The 16068-nt window shown below is 41.7% G+C and overlaps 1 protein-coding gene across 1 annotated transcript; it reads left to right on the top strand.

Moving 5' to 3' along the window:
* Positions 1–2409: 2409 nt before the first annotated feature.
* On the top strand, positions 2410–9476 carry LOC133896950 (uncharacterized). Its single transcript, XM_062337571.1, has 2 exons — positions 2410–5296; positions 9238–9476. Exons 1-2 carry the CDS (start codon positions 2410–2412, stop codon positions 9375–9377), a joined length of 3027 nt encoding a protein of 1008 aa, XP_062193555.1. The 3' UTR covers positions 9378–9476.
* Positions 9477–16068: the final 6592 nt, after the last annotated feature.

The raw sequence follows: 16068 nt of genomic DNA on the forward strand, positions 1-16068 counted from the left end.
TTCAAGCAGCATCTCAAGGTCTTCAGTACGCAGAATATCCATCTTGGCAATTTCTTACCCACATACATACACATATAGTTTACGCATGTACCTTGAAGGAAATCAATATATCATGATTTTGTGGAAATTGTTCGTTCTGAAGCTTCCCCAAGAGCTATTTAATTATGTGTTCTTCTCTCCATCAGAACATTAGCCTCGGCTCCAATGGCTTAGGGGTCGCCATCAATATTTAAGAACGAAGGAATATATACTCTGGTCAGACAGAATGTCAAGTCAGCGGACCACTTTAACGCCTAATAACTGTTGGGAAGTTTTAGGTCTGCAATGTTATATCTGGGAAACTTAAGGTAGACAACTATGTCACGAATGTTCGACAGGTCTAGTCCGTACACTGTACCAAACTGAAGTCGACATTGGGTTCAGCTCAAATGAATTCAACCAAACCGCTAGCTGCATTTCGAATGTTGTGCAGTCCGTAGTCTGCACCGGCGGTGATGGATAACTTGGGCTAGATCATTGCCGTAATGTCGTGGCAACCCGTTCTAATTTCCAACGAATTGGCCGTCAAATGGGTTATGCTAACAGTTTCATTTTACAGTCATACGTAGATGAGGTCACACATCTGAACACCATTTGCCGGAGGTTTACGTATGCATGCATTGATTCCGTCTCAGTCCACGCTTGAATTGGAAGGTGCAAATTACAGAAGCAGTTTCACCAGTTCAATCCGTCAAAAACGTTCTCAATCAGAATCCGCGATGACGACGCCGGCCGGTGAAAACACGTACCAGCTCCACTGATTTCGTGCCATGCATCCATGCATGCATGCGAATCTTTATCTGCTGCATGCCTATAAGTAGCCACCACACCCTCGCACCCTTCATTGTTTCATGCAACACATCACACTCGATCTCCCAGGCCCAGCTCGAGCTCGATCGCGAACAAGGCTATAGCTACCTAGTTAGCCTACAGATCACACTGCAGTCTGCAGACGATGAAGGGAGGAGGAGGCAAAGCTGCGCGCACCGGAGCTGCAGCGGTGGCGCTGCTAGTGATGCTGATGCTCGTCGCGGCGTCGCTGCATGCGGACGCCGCGGTGGCGCGCCGTCTCGTGGGCAGCCACCAAGCGGCTGAGGCGCTGTCAGGGTCTAACCCTCGCGGTTGCACCTATGACCCAAACAACCCGGGCAAGAAGTGCAACGGCCCCGGCCAGCAAGAGGCGGCGGCGCAATCACCTCCGGTGGTGTCCGTCGTTGGCGTGGCGTTGACAGGGCCGAACCCTAACCCCTGCACCCATGACCCGAATGATCCTACGGGCAAGAAATGCCTCTCTCCGCCCACAGCTCCATGATCTTACCATACCTGGCGAACAGCTCTGCTGTTTAAATCAAAGTCAGGCGCGCGAAGAATTGATCGATTGATAGGCAATAATTATAGCTTGGCAGATCATTAGTTGGTTGCTATAAATAATTCATTTGTTCATATGTCTCATACACAGATGACAGATTAACAGATGTAGATGATCTGTAATTATATTAAGAGGAAATAAGGCTGTAGTGATGCTACTGAACAGTTACATTGTTAATGTTGTGTAACGGTTTTTACAAGGTATATATTGATGGCTACTACTCTGCCGCTCTTGTGCCTGCACGCACCTCACGCCGCACGTCTGCATGCAACCCTTTCCTTAGCTACATGCGTCCTTCTCATGAATGGAATACACACTACGTGAAAAACGAACAGAAAAAGATCAGTTATTTACATGTTACCGATGATATTATTGATGATAGATCTTTACCCGTCACTAATGATTAGTTATCGTGACGTGTTCGGAGTGATGGGTACGAGATCCGTCACTAACGAGGGTTATTACCCGTCATCTATGGCTATTTTTTACGCAGTGATAATGAGAATTGATCTATTTATCTATCTATCTATATATATATATGAGAGGAGAGGAGAGAGATTTGTACACATCTATTATACAGAAATAATGAGAAAATGAGTCTCTGTATATATTTGTATCTGCATGTGTTCTTGTGTTTGCATCTACTATGTTAATTGTGATAGACGAAGAGAGAAAGGTTCTAACCGTTGACAGCGTGGTATTACAACAATTAACAATATACTTAAGTTGTATGATTTCAGAGAATAAATAAAGTGTTAGCTGTTCGTTTACTACATTTTGTTTTAGAGTTTTCCCCCGTTTTCTTTAATGGAAGCTAGAGTTCGAAAGTGGCTTAACCAAATGAGTCCGCGTCTGTGATCGGAAGGTGTGTATTTCAGCAGTGCATTATCGGAGTTACAATTTGAAGTCCAAGTTCCAATGTTCCGCATGAACACGTACTAGACATGGATTCTCAACTATGGTATCACGTTTTTGATCGGTTGATGCTCTGGCTCCCGGCGATGCGCGCGGCGCGTCGTCATCGGTGGTCTGTCAAGCGGGATGTCGAGGTTGCTAGGAAGGAGGTTGCGGCTGGGCGTCGGGAGTGTGCTCGGGACCATCTGGATCGTGCGGTCGCGGCGGGGATCCTTCGTTCTGCGCCATCTGCGGTTGTAGGCCAAGGTGATGAGGTTCCTGTTCCGCCTGATCCCAAGGTTGGCGAGGCTAGTGGCTTGGGGTCCGTGGTGCCTAGGATTTCTTCACGGACAAAGCCTAATCCTTGGATTGGCCCTTTGCCGAGGCCTAGGATTTCTCCCAGGCGTACTCTCGGAGATGTGTTCCCGGCCGTGCTATGGGCACCGGATGAGAATTCAGTCTCCATCTCCGGCGGACGGAAGATCTCTGCAGATCGGATGGTTCAAATTTCAAATGTGGATGCGGAATTTGGGCTGGCAGGTGGGTCCGCGGGGCGTGATGGGTGCCTCTCTGATTGGGCCATCCGTTTTCCGGGTCTTTCGTCTCTTCGATCCAGGATTTGGCGTAGACCCAACCCTGCTTGGTCGGGCTTTGTTTCTGGCGATCGCCGTGCGTTCGTGAGAGACCTCCGCGTCTGCGCTATGACCGGTGGCGGCCAATCTGCTGGGGGTGGTGGAGGCTCCAAGAGTCGCTATGGCAATGGAGGAGGCGGCGGCGGAAGTGCTCCTCGTGGTGGTGGCCATGGCGGGAAAGGAAGTGGCGGCGCGGCACCTGGTGACCGTGTCGGTGGAAGAGGTGTTTTGAGTGGCAGGTCAAGACCAGCACGTTTTTTCGCTCCTTATGGACGGGGTCGCAGCGTCTTCCGGTGGGAGAACCGGCAGTGCGGCGAAGGGCGTGGCCGTCGTGTGGATGTGCTGGCTCCTCAGGTCCATGGCGCTGAGGAAAATGCCTCTCTAGGGCAGGTTCGTGATGATAAGGTGGGCAGAGAGGCTCTCCTGGCTGCTGACCAGAGCCGTAACAGATGTTTGGAGAAGCATGTTGATTCTAATCAGAGTAATAAGGGTAAGAAGTCAATTATTTTATGTTATCAGATTTGTGAGGAGGAGCATTTCACTCCTCAATGCCCTCTTCTGCGAGCCCCAAAGCCTTCGGCTATTTTCTGTGGTTTTGCTGGTGATGGTCTGGGCTTCTTCCAAATTCCTCATGATGGTATTGCCAAGGCGGTCAAACACGATGCTGCGACTGCTCTGATCCGGGTTAAGGAGGGTTTCATCCCGGCAGAGCTAATACAATCTGAATTGGCTCGTCTCATTCCTGTCAAATGGCAGTGGGTAGTTGAAGAGCATGGTATTGGGGAATATATTGTTCCTTTCCCTTGCCATGTTGAACTGCAGCGTATGGTGGCTATAAAAGAAATTAGGACATGCAATGCGGAGGGAGTGATGGTTTTTGAGGAATGGAACCAGAAGATTGAACCTTGCCAATTTCTTCAGCATGTCTGGGTTAATGTGTATGGAGTCCCGTTCGAAATCCGATCTTTTTTGCCTCTTTGGGCTGTCGGCTCAATTTTGGGAGCGACTCAAAAGGTTGATATGGTTTATCTAAGAAAGACGGGGGTAGTCCGTATTTGTGTGGCAGTTACTGATGTTAATAAAATCCCAGATGCCACTGATATTACTGTTGATGATGCGGTCTATGAAATTTTCTTTAAGGTGGACAAAGTCCTTCCATCGGCTAAAACTGATGGTGTTTCAGATGGAGGGCTGGGTAATGACGGAGATACCCAGCAGGACGTGGAGGATAATCTTCATGGTGACCGTGGATACAAGACGGCCAAGGGAATGGAGAATCAGGGAAGTTCTTCTGAGGCTCTTCCTGAGGAAAAACCATCTGGTGACAGTGCAATGCAGGAGAAGTGTCTTAAGCATGCGGCAGTTTCTTCACCTGCCTTTGGGTCGACAGAGCCTCTTGTGCATTCGGTTGTGGGGTGTGGAGATCTTGGTGGTAATCTGGGCGTGGTTATAGAGATGCCGGTGTGCTGGCCGTCTGAGCTGCTTTCGGACGTGGGCCGCCGGAGGGATGCACAAGTCTTGGAACTCAGGGAGGTTGGAACGGCTCAGGCGTTGGCTGAAGATCCTTTGCAGTCCTCTGAAGATTCTGTGGTTCAGTCCTCTGAAGATTCTGTGGTTCAAATCGCTAAGAAGGTGTTGACTGCTTGCTGGCCGGCTGAGTTGTTGGTGGAAATTGTTGGCCGGGGTGATGCTCAGGCCTTGGCGCTCAGGGAGACGGGGACTGTGATTCCTTTAAAATCGGTAGAAACAGCTGGATGGGTTGATGTTTCCTCTGATTGGTGCTTGCCAGGGTGTGGTCTGCCTGAAAACTCTTCCGTGCTGTCTCCGTTCGGGTCCTCTGAAGTTTCAGGCTCTCAAGATGCAAAGAAATTGCTGCTGCAGGTTTCTTCTTCGATGGTGCCTGTTGAGAAATCTGTTTCTTTGCCTGTTGAAAGCTTATGCAATGCAGCAGCTCCTGCAATTGTGCGCTGCCCAGAGCCTCTCTCTTCCCTAAATCATCAGGATCTTGTTGAGAGGGGCGATCATTCGTACAGAGCAAATAGCTCAAATGCTTTTTCTGGTCTTCCAAGATTTGTGCTTCAGAACCTCTCCAAGCAGAACGGAATTCGCGCAAATATATCTAATAGGGGAATGGCGGAGGCGCTGCAGGCACTTGACTCTGTGGTTGGAATTGATATGGTTTCAGATTTGAGGAATAAGTCAAAGGTGCAAACTGTGAGTACCCAGGGGGTGCTTAATCTAGCAATCATTCCTGGGGAGGATAATTCTAACAGAAGGACTAGCAGGAGGACAGCAGCTTTGGGGGATGAGCATATTCTGGCAAAGGCAAAGATCCTGACGGCAAAAAGGAACTTAGATGATGGTATGTCTAACAACTCCTTTATTTCTATGCCTTTACACAATCTTAAATCCAATATATCAAACTTAGGTGTTTCGATGGGTAGAAATAATAGTGATATCTTGCAGTCTGTTATTTCTATTAAAAACATAGAAGTTGATCGTCTTTCAGTTGCTACTAAAAACTCTTTGTCTAAGAGCAATAACCTTTCTTCTAAGATTCGTAGCTGTGTTGGTGATGTTGAGAAGGACGATGAGTTGGATGGTTTTGATGCGCACCTCAGTCACATATGCCGTGATTTTACTGAGGCCCTCGATGATGAGGGTTTGGATCAAATATGCTATGATCTAAATGCGGTACCAAGGAAGAAGAAGATTAATTCTTCAAATAAAAAGGGCAAGATAAACCGCCAATCCAAAAAACCCAATACTCCTTCAAAATTAGTTATCTCATGAAAGGAATCTTCTGGAATAGCAGAGGTCTTGGTGACTTGGCTAAACATAGTTTTCTTTTGAATACTGTAAAAGAACAACATATTGACTTCATTGCAATTATGGAGACAGGTAGAAGCGATTTTCATGCTTCAGCCCTTAGACACCTATGTGGTGGCCTTGAGTACATGTGGCATATAATGTCTCCAAGAGGGAGATCTGGGGGTATGCTAGTTGGAGTCAATGCAAGAATATTTGACATTGGCTCTATCGTGGAAGGAGATTTTTATACTAAATTCGTTCTAAAGAACAAAGAGGATGGCTTCACATGGGCTTTATTAGCGGTATATGGACCGGCCCAAGAGGACCTTAAGTCCGCCTTCCTATCAGAATTGGCTCACATTTGTACTGCTGAAACCTATCCAATATTAATCGGGGGGGATTTCAACATCATGCGGAAGCCAGAGGATAAGAATAATGATAATTTTGATCCACGTTGGCCTCATTTATTCAATGCTGTAATTGACACAGTTGATTTACGGGAGATTGTTATGAAAGGGCGCCGATATACATGGGCAAATAACCTTAATCCTCCAACATATGAAAAACTTGATAGGATTCTAATGAGTACGGAGTGGGAAGCTAAATATCCGAAGGTCTCAGTAGAAGCATTGGACAGGTCAAGATCGGATCATACTCCGTTATTGCTTAATACAGGAGCTCCCTTCCAATTCGGAAATCAGCCTCAATTCAAATTTGAATTGGGATGGTTAATTCGTGATGGTTTCTATGAGATGGTTGCCAACATCTGGCTTGGTGAGCATAGGGGTACTAATGCCATCGAAAAATGGCAATTCAAAATCCGATCCCTTAGACAATATTTGAGGGGTTGGGCAAAACATACAGCTGGAACTTTAAAGAAAGAAAAGAAACAGTTGACAAATAAAATTGATGACCTAGACAAAAAGGCGGAAATAAATCCTTTAACACCTCCTGAGGTGGCCTTTAAGCATTACCTCAATGATAGGCTCGCACATTTACTGCGCGAAGAAGAGCTTAAGTGGTACCAGCGTGCCAAAGTGAAAGAGCTACTTGAGGGGGATAACAATTCTAAATATTTCCAACTCGTAGCTAACGGCAAACACCGAAAGCAGCGGATATACAAACTTGAAGATGAGAATGGCAGTTTCATTAGGGAAACTGACCTCAAAAAGTATATCACAAAATTTTATAAGGGGTTATTTGGTAAGCCGGAGCATAATACTTTTGCGATGGACGAGTCATACATATATGATATACCCCAAGTTAGTGAAGAAGAGAATGACATGCTTACATCACCCTTTGATGAACAAGAGGTGAAGTATGCAATATTTCAGATGGAGCATAATAAAGCACCGGGCCCTGATGGCTTCCCTGCTGAATTTTATCAGGTTTTTTGGGAAGTCATCAAAGGTGACCTTATGGCTTTGTTCTCTGATTTCCACCATGGAAATTTGGCCATCTATAGCCTTAATTTTGGGGTCATAACTCTTGTCCCAAAAATTCAAGAGGCTTTAAAGATTCAACAGTACCGTCCTATATGTCTGTTAAATGTCAGCTTTAAGATATTCACCAAGGTGGTCACTAACCGGATTGGGGCTGTGACAGAGAAGGTAATAAAACCTTCACAAACTGCCTTCATGCCAGGAAGAAACATTATGGAGGGTGTGATTATTTTACATGAGACCATCCATGAATTACATAGGAAGAAACAAAATGGTGTGATTTTGAAACTTGATTTTGAGAAGGCCTACGATAAAGTGAAATGGCCGTTTTTACAACAAACTCTTCGAATGAAAGGATTCTCCACAAAATGGTGTGAGTGGATCCAAAATATTGTGTCGGGAGGACATGTAGGAATTAAGGTCAATGATGAGGTGGGCCCCTACTTTCAAACACATAAAGGTTTAAGGCAGGGTGACCCCCTATCACCCATCCTTTTTAATATTGTAGCAGATATGCTTGCAATATTAATATCAAGAGCCAAAATAGATGGCCAAATAACAGGCTTGGTCCCACATTTAGTAGATGATGGTCTGTCTATTCTACAATATGCGGATGACACCATCATTTTCATGGAACATAATTTGGAACAGGCTAAGAATATGAAACTCATCCTTTGTGTGTTTGAGCAGCTCTCAGGGTTGAAAATAAACTTCCACAAGAGTGAGCTTTTTTGCTTTGGTTTGGCAAAGGAATGTGAACTCCAATATACTCAGTTATTTGGGTGTAATATGAAGACATACCCTTTTAAATACCTGGGCATTCCAATACATCATCACAAATTAAGAAATAGTGATTGGAAGGAGGTTGAAAATAGATTCGAAAGGAGATTGAGCGGTTGGAAAGGAAAGATGATGTCAGCTGGAGGCCGATTAGTACTCCTTAACTCGGTCCTCAGTAGCCTCCCAATTTTCATGATGTCTTTCTTTGAGATCCCTCGGGGAGTCCTCAAAAGACTGGATTATCTACGGTCCAGGTTTTTTTGGCAAGGAGACAATCACAAGAAAAAAATATAGACTTACACGTTGGGATATTCTCTACCTACCCAAGGACCAAGGGGGTTTGGGAATTACCAACCTTTCGGTAAAGAATATCTGCCTACGAAGCAAATGGCTTTTCAAGCTGCTTAATGAGGATGGGGTTTGGCAACAAATGCTCAGGAATAAGTATCTTGGTTCCAAAACGCTCACGCAAGTCCAAGGACAGCCAGGAGATTCACAATTCTGGGCTGGCCTTATGAAAATTAAGAATGAATTCCTCAATTGGGGTTCTTTTCATGTACAGAATGGGAAGCAAACTCGATTTTGGAACGATATTTGGCTAGGTAAAAGCCCACTAAGCCATCTTTATCCCCTGTTGTATCAGGTTGTGAGACATAAACAGGCCACAGTAGCAGAAGTAATGAGAAGCATACCTCTTAATTTATCCTTTCGTAGACCGATAATAGGAAATAAGTTGATTGAATGGCAACAATTGACGTTGCAACTTGTTCATATTCGTCTCTCTAATGATAGAGACACGTTTAATTGGGATTTGAATGGGAAAGGACAATTTACTGTCCAGTCGATGTACAAACAAATGCTAAACCAACCCATTAGTATTCCAAACAAGAGGCTGTGGCATCTAAAGCTCCCGTTAAAAATAAAAATTTTCATTTGGTACATAGGTCATGGGGTGATTTTGACCAAAGATAACCTGGCCAAAAGAAACTGGAAGGGCAGTCTCAAGTGTGCCTTTTGTAATCATGATGAATCTATCCAGCACCTCTTTTTTGAATGTTCTTTAGCTAAGACTATCTGGTATATAATCAGAATAGCCTTAGGGATTAAGAAACCGGGGAACATGTCACATTTGATCGGTACTTGGTTACGGGAGATAGGAGCAGAGAAAAAGAGAAGAATCTTAGTGGGGATATCGGCTATGTTCTGGGCTATTTGGCTCTGTCGTAATGATATAGTGTTTCATAAAAAATCAATGATGTCGTTCATGCAGGTACTGTTCAGAGGCACTTACTGGCTAAGGTTCTGGAGACTACTTCACAGGGAGGATTTGAGGGAAGATTTTCTGTCGGTCTGTCATATGTTGGAGGTGGTGGCATTGGAGCTCTTCGCCAAGCATGGATGGTCTTGTAGTTACAGATTGCAAGCTTCTTGATGTTTTTTTGGTGTGATGTGGGCTACTCTTGTTAGGAGTTGTAATAATTTGTTGGCTGTATGCATCTTTGAATGCAAAAAGCCGGATATTTTTATCCATTTTCTAAAAAAAAACGTACTAGACATTTTCTCAGGCCCAAAAAAAAAACTGCACACTTTTTATCAGATCAGATCCCTGAAAACACCCAGCCTGTGGTTCTTAGGAAAAAAAAAACACCCAGCCCGTCGTGAGCAAGTCCAGCAGCACGCTGCAAGCTTACGTACGTGTCTGCACAGTCATGACTGATTCTTCCACGGGTGCAGGCCGTCGGCACAAATAGCACCGGCCGTATGTGCTGCCGTGCCGTGCGTACGCTTGATTACGACTCACGGCCAGCTGCATCGTTTTATAGTTGAAAACCGGACCTACCGAATTTCCGAAATTCACCAATATCGGAAAAATCATTTAAAATTTAATGAGAATTTGTCAAATCCACTCGATTAAATTTGTAAAATTCGGTAAGAATTCGATTGAATCGACCATTTGGTAACCGCTCGAATTCAATCGAAGTCCAATCGAATTAAACCGAAAACTGATCGCATTTTTTGAATTTTCTGCATTGAACGTATTTTGAACGAATTCTTCGAAAACAGTTCGGTTTTCCCGATTTACCGAGTACATTTCCCGAACTGCAGTGAAATTTAATAAAAAAAATGGCTCATTCTTGTAAAATCAATAACTATTCATCTAAGCTTCAAATCAAGTTAAATAAATTTTGTTGGTTTCCTTGTAACATGATCTACATGATAAAAGTATTTATACTCATAATATAGTTGAATATTTTTTGTGAGAAAATGTATTTGCTAAACTATTTAAACACATAGTTAATTCTTTGCTAATCCAAAAATCATGAAACAAATTTTGTTAGTCTTCTTACATGATCCTATGTCTTTTAAAATACATGAACTCATAAAATAGTTATTGTAACATGCATGATTGTGTAAATGTGTTGCAACTAGAATAATTCGTAACTCACACATCACACCTGCAAAATTAGTGAAACCACTTTTATTAGTTTACTTATACTATTTTATGTAGGAAAAATAATGATAGACATGAAAAATTTAATTAATATGTTGTTTCTTAACATGTTCACTTTATGCTTCTGAACTTTGTAAAAGTCATGGAGAAATCAATAAAACTCTAAATGAAGTGAACCCAATTTTAAAGATCCTCTTAAGATATACTCTGCACACAAAAAATATGTGTTTATATGTTAAGCTTTTCCTTAACATGATGGGCCAAATCATCCTGTTCATACAACTTATTTCAGCATTTTTCTTTTTTGCAAACTTCCTCTCCATGAAATATGATGCAAACGATATTATTTTTAAATTATTTTCGTAGAAGGTCTTAGAATTGTCTCTAGTATTTTTAGAATTTTTGTGATTTTTTTATTTTTAAAATTTTTGAATTTAAATTTGGAAACCAATCAAATTCAAAATATGGTGCGAACTGAATTAGCCGAATATTACAAATACGAATTTTCAAACCCTACTGCATAGTATTCAAGTCAATATCCTGTGAGTATATTATATGCAGTTCAGACAACGGAACGCATGCATATGGTTGCTTACCATTTTCTGCATGGGCTAGCATAAACTAGTGTCCCACGCGCAGTTGACCTCCTTTGTTTTTTCTTCGGACAAGTCAATGTCCAGTCAAATTGTCAATGTTTCAAACATCACCACTTAGTTTCTGCAACTATCGATAGCTCATATGGCTTTTTTTTTCTCATTAGTACGTGATGCGCGCATAACTACATACGCACATCACACTTGCATATCCGTGAGTACATCCTTATCACACGCTTATAAATAATACCGATAAAAATACTTACATATGCTTAAATTGTGAGCACAAAGATTGGAATTTTGGTGCGTGAAGTTGTACCTTCAGGTCTCCACCACGGTACCCAAAGGCAGTTTCTTGATCCTTGACATAGTTTTTCCATCCATGCATTGGTATTTGCTATTCCTAGTTGAATTTTGGCCGTCTAATGGTCGGTTATGCATATAGTTATAATGCAGAAAGTAGAATTTCTGTACAGTACTTATTGCGAACGCGATTTTCTACTATTTGGTTCGCATTGTGGGACCGTCTGGAGTCATCCGAACCAAAATCCGAGCCTAACCATGCCATTTTGTTTGCGTCACAGGATTGAGTCATCCCTCACCGAGCCACCCTTCCCATGCGAACCCGCCAGTATGAATCCGTGACCCAGTTGTTCCATAGGGGTGTGTTTAGTTGCGGAAGAGAGGTTGCATCGTATAGCCTGGCTGAGTGGAAGCAGGCGGTGGGAGCCATATAGTTCTTAAGAATAGTGTTTGGTTGGTTGCATAAGCGGATACAATAGCAGATAGAGTGAACATGTGAAGGTGTTGGGTTACATGTATGAGCGGATGCAATGACGCTGTGACTTAAGACTAACGAGTGGGTCCTACTGACACTGTAGCTCATGTAGCCTGCATCCGCCCAGTCTGGATGTGAGTGAAGCTTGATTTGAGCGTATCGTATAGCTAGGTTGACTCATATAGGCTGCATCCCCCATGTAGGCAACCAAATAGACTTCTATACGAAAATGTTTGAGTGGATATAAGTTTCTCATATACGTAAGCTCGAATGAAGCAAACCAAATAGACCCTAGATTTCACCAGACAACCCCGTCCTCCTCGACCTGAGCAAACAGCGATGGCAGCGGCTTGCCTTGACGGGCGACGACCGTGCTCTCACCAATCTCCTCGGCCCTCATAGTGTTGCCCTCTCACCCCCTTCTCCGTACCCCGATCCACCTTCCACTCTAATCACCTAGTAAGCATTAGGGTTCTTGCCAAAAATTGGGGGATTTCTTCCTACACTTTTCTTGACGCTTCTTGTACCAAAAATTCTCTCAATCCATGGCTGATATGCATAGGATTTGCGGAGATTAGGGCTCTTGCACTCAGTGTATTCGTATCTAGTTTCCTATCCTTCTGCTGCTGCTCTCAACTCTTGATTGCAATCCTCGGTTCCTCATTAGTTAAGTACAAACAGGTGTTGTGGTTTTTTATTTTCTTGTGATCTATGCTTTGGGATCCCTTTCGCTACATCTCGGAATCCCGGACTGAGATCTCCTTTATTTTTCTTTGGAGTATGTTTGGTTGCCCGAATTTTCCCTAGCCTAGCCTGGTAGAGACGTATAATCTCATAGAGATACGTGTTTGGTTATTCGCATCCATTGTTTCAACCTAGCCTGATAGATGCAAATATATGGCCTTATCCTAACTCGGTGGATGCAGGCTCTGCATTCGCTCATGGAGACATGCCTACTTATTAATATCACAAAATCATCTACATATGAGTAACCAATTACAATCTCAGCTCTTACATCCGCTTATACGGTCTCAGATTTAGTTAATCAAATAGAAACTCGACTCAACCTATCCAGATAGATACAACCAATCAAATATTTTTCTTTTCAACAAATATGTTTCCGCTCAGAATGCATCCCCTCAATCTACTTATATGATGCATACGAGGAATTAAACACACCCTTGGTGTATTTGTGGGCATATCTTGATGATTTGTTCCTAAAATCACTTGATTAGAAGCACCTCAGATCGGCTCAGCAATAGCACCAGGTGTCAGAAGAACAGCTGCAGAGGTATGCATCCAAAATTTCCATCAATTCTTCCTGCAATTCTATTGTGCTATTGTGTTTTGCTGTGGCTTGAGCACAAAAAAATTGACCACACTGTTCATGGTACCTGAGATGGTCATGTCCTGTTACTTATTGGATGATGGTTTCAACATGCAGTCCGTTCTATAGTGACAGTTCTAGTTGAAATAGACCTGATTAGTTATATATTGTCATCTCTGGATATGCTAGCAGATGATGTTTGGTTCTTTGTAGTCCAATATGACCCTAAAATATTTATTGTGTGCCTATAGACTGCTACTACGTACTCCATATATATTGCCTTGGAATCTGAGAATTGGCTGACGTTTACGTATCTTTTATTGAAACAAATTTAGATCTTATAGACTTATACTGTTCAAGCGTTGATCATTGTCAGAATACGTTTTTTTAACAAGGTTTGGCTGCTTCCGTCAATTGCATGTTGTATTCTAATATATACTGAATGTGAATTTTCAGTTGTACTTCAACTTTTGGAAAGCATATATATTGTGTTTGCTTGATGAAATCATTGTAGTTGACAAGATAAGTACAAATTAGAGATAGTATGGTAGATATAGGTATGGTATACACGCAAAGGTCTAGAAGGTATGCACTAGCCTCATAGCATTCACATATACATTAAAAAAAACTAAAGACTAAATTCCGAACGTGTATGCCCTCGTCGCGTGACATGCACGCTCAGATCGGTCGATCATTCTTCATCAGAGACGTGCGCGACTCGCATATATGTTCACACAGTGTCGGAGAGACGGAGAGATTTTTCTCACGCGCGTTTGTCTCGCTCATCTGTTAACTGTATACCGGACCCATGCGTCAGCAAAGATTTGCTCGCTGAACCGTTGAGGCGGCTTTTGGAGGCTTTTTCAAACATCAGGAACCACACCTATTCATTTCATCGCTCTCGTCTCTCTCTCTAGGTTCGTCGCCCTCGCTTCCCTTCCCCTTCTCTCTATCGCTCGCAGTTTTCCCCCACGAATCCGCACGCGGCTAGGGTTTTCTGATTCGCGTTTTTGTTGATCCAGTGCAAATCGGTAGTGCGACAGGGAGGAGGGTTGCACAGGAAGGTGAGTTTCCCCCCAAATCTGTCTAAATGTGCTGTGCTTTTTGCTTCTCTTGCACATATTTTGTTTTTTGGGATCCGTATGATCCAGTGCAAATCGCGCGTAGCCACACGCGGATTCCCCAGAATTTGCTTGTATTTGGTTCTCTCGCATGCGATTTTTTTCTCCCCAATCTTATAACCTAGGGTTTCCTAATTCGTATTTTTGCATAGATCCATTGCAAATCAGTAGCGCAAGTTAATGATTTATTTTTCCTAAGGTACTTATCTGAATTCTTGCTTTATTTTGTAGTCATTTTTACAAACCGTTTAGCTTGACATTGGAGAAGTAAAATGGAAATCCGGAAGAAACACGAGCCATGTGGACCGTTGTCAGCTGGTATATACCATTTCAAGTGTTTTTCCTCACGATCAATTATATTTGAAAGCATTTCATTCTTTTTACTTTCTTTATGCGAATTTATGCTTCTTGATATCACTTAATATAATGTCAAAAAAACAAGTAATTTTTCATGTTCTCCAAATGATCAAAGAAAATGGACGAGAAGAAATTTGGCTCTATTTCCTGTTGATTCTAAACCCAATTTGAAATATGTATGCATTTTAACAAATCAGCATATGCAAATGAGTAATATCTAATAAGCATTTTCATGTATGTGTTAAATAGAGCACAAGCAAAAAAACCTGCATGTTGGCAAGTAAATTTATTATTTATTTAAAGTATTTTTTTTTACATGAAATTCTTATAAGGTGTTCCAGTTGTTTGCCTTTTTTTTTATCTCGAAAAGCAATATTGTATCTTTCCACTAGCATCTTTTTACTGATCATAAGCAATTCTTCTATGGTTGATATTTGAGGTAGGTATTTTTTTTTTATAAATGCAATGCTTAAGCAATATTTGATAATGATTGAGACAAGTTCTATTTTGATGTTAAGTATTTTTGTATGGGTTAGAAGCATTTCCTTCCTAGAGATTAGGTGCACCTGAATTTTACGAGTAAAGTTATTATTACACTGAAATGAGATGTTTCATCAAGATAAATTCAAAACTTCACAGATTTGAAAGCATTTTTATGAATTTGTGAAAGCAATATATAGTGAACTTGAAAGCATTTGTCTGATTATTGAAAGCAAGTTCAAATGGATCATAATTCTAGTTTACTATAAACTATTGATTGAGCATCTCATGTTCATGTAGCATTTTTATGTATTTATAAAAGTAATACATAGTCAACTTCAAAGCATTGTTACTGAAAGCAAATTCAAATGAATCACACAATTTCTGGTTTCCAATAAACTATTGATTGAGCATCTCATATTCATAAAGCATTTTTAAGCATCTATGAAAGCAATACATAGTGAATTGCATAGTATTTTTTGTGATTACTCACATATTTTCTTTTTACTACCTACATAAACACTTTAATCGTGCATATTTTCATAAGCAAGAATTAGGCATACTTGCTTTTTAGTATTAACCCCAACTTATAATTATGCATTTAGAATCAGCTATAAGGAGGTTTGTGTTGTAGTACAAGTAACTTGTATCATTGGATGAAGGAACAAATTTAATTTTGAAAAGCAAATTCACATACAAATTAGCTTACATACTTTTTTTTCCATTAAACAATCATGCAAATACATTATGCATAAGGAAAATGCTGAAACATGCTTGTTTCATAAGCAACAACTCTACACACTATTACTTTTTACACTTTTTCCCCTTTTTTACCTAATTTCTCATAACTTTTTTCTTTTCAGATCATACATCAATGGGTGAGCAGACAAATGTGCATGCAGTGGAGGAAGTAGAGATTAATAATGGGGTGATAGATCACACAAAATAGAAGTACAATTTGATCAGATGTGATCTTTTCCGGATGCAGGCAAG

The sequence above is a fragment of the Phragmites australis genome, chromosome 17 (genome assembly GCF_958298935.1).
Source record: "Phragmites australis chromosome 17, lpPhrAust1.1, whole genome shotgun sequence".
NCBI lineage: Eukaryota > Viridiplantae > Streptophyta > Magnoliopsida > Poales > Poaceae > Phragmites > Phragmites australis.

Coding starts and splice junctions, on each gene's coding strand:
- LOC133896950 (XM_062337571.1), top strand. CDS start 2,410: ATGCGCGCGGCGCGTCGTCATCGGTGGTCTGTCAAGCGGGATGTCGAG. Junction 5,297..9,237: donor AAAAAGGAACTTAGATGATG/GTATGTCTAACA, acceptor TCGTTCATGCAG/GTACTGTTCAGAGGCACTTA.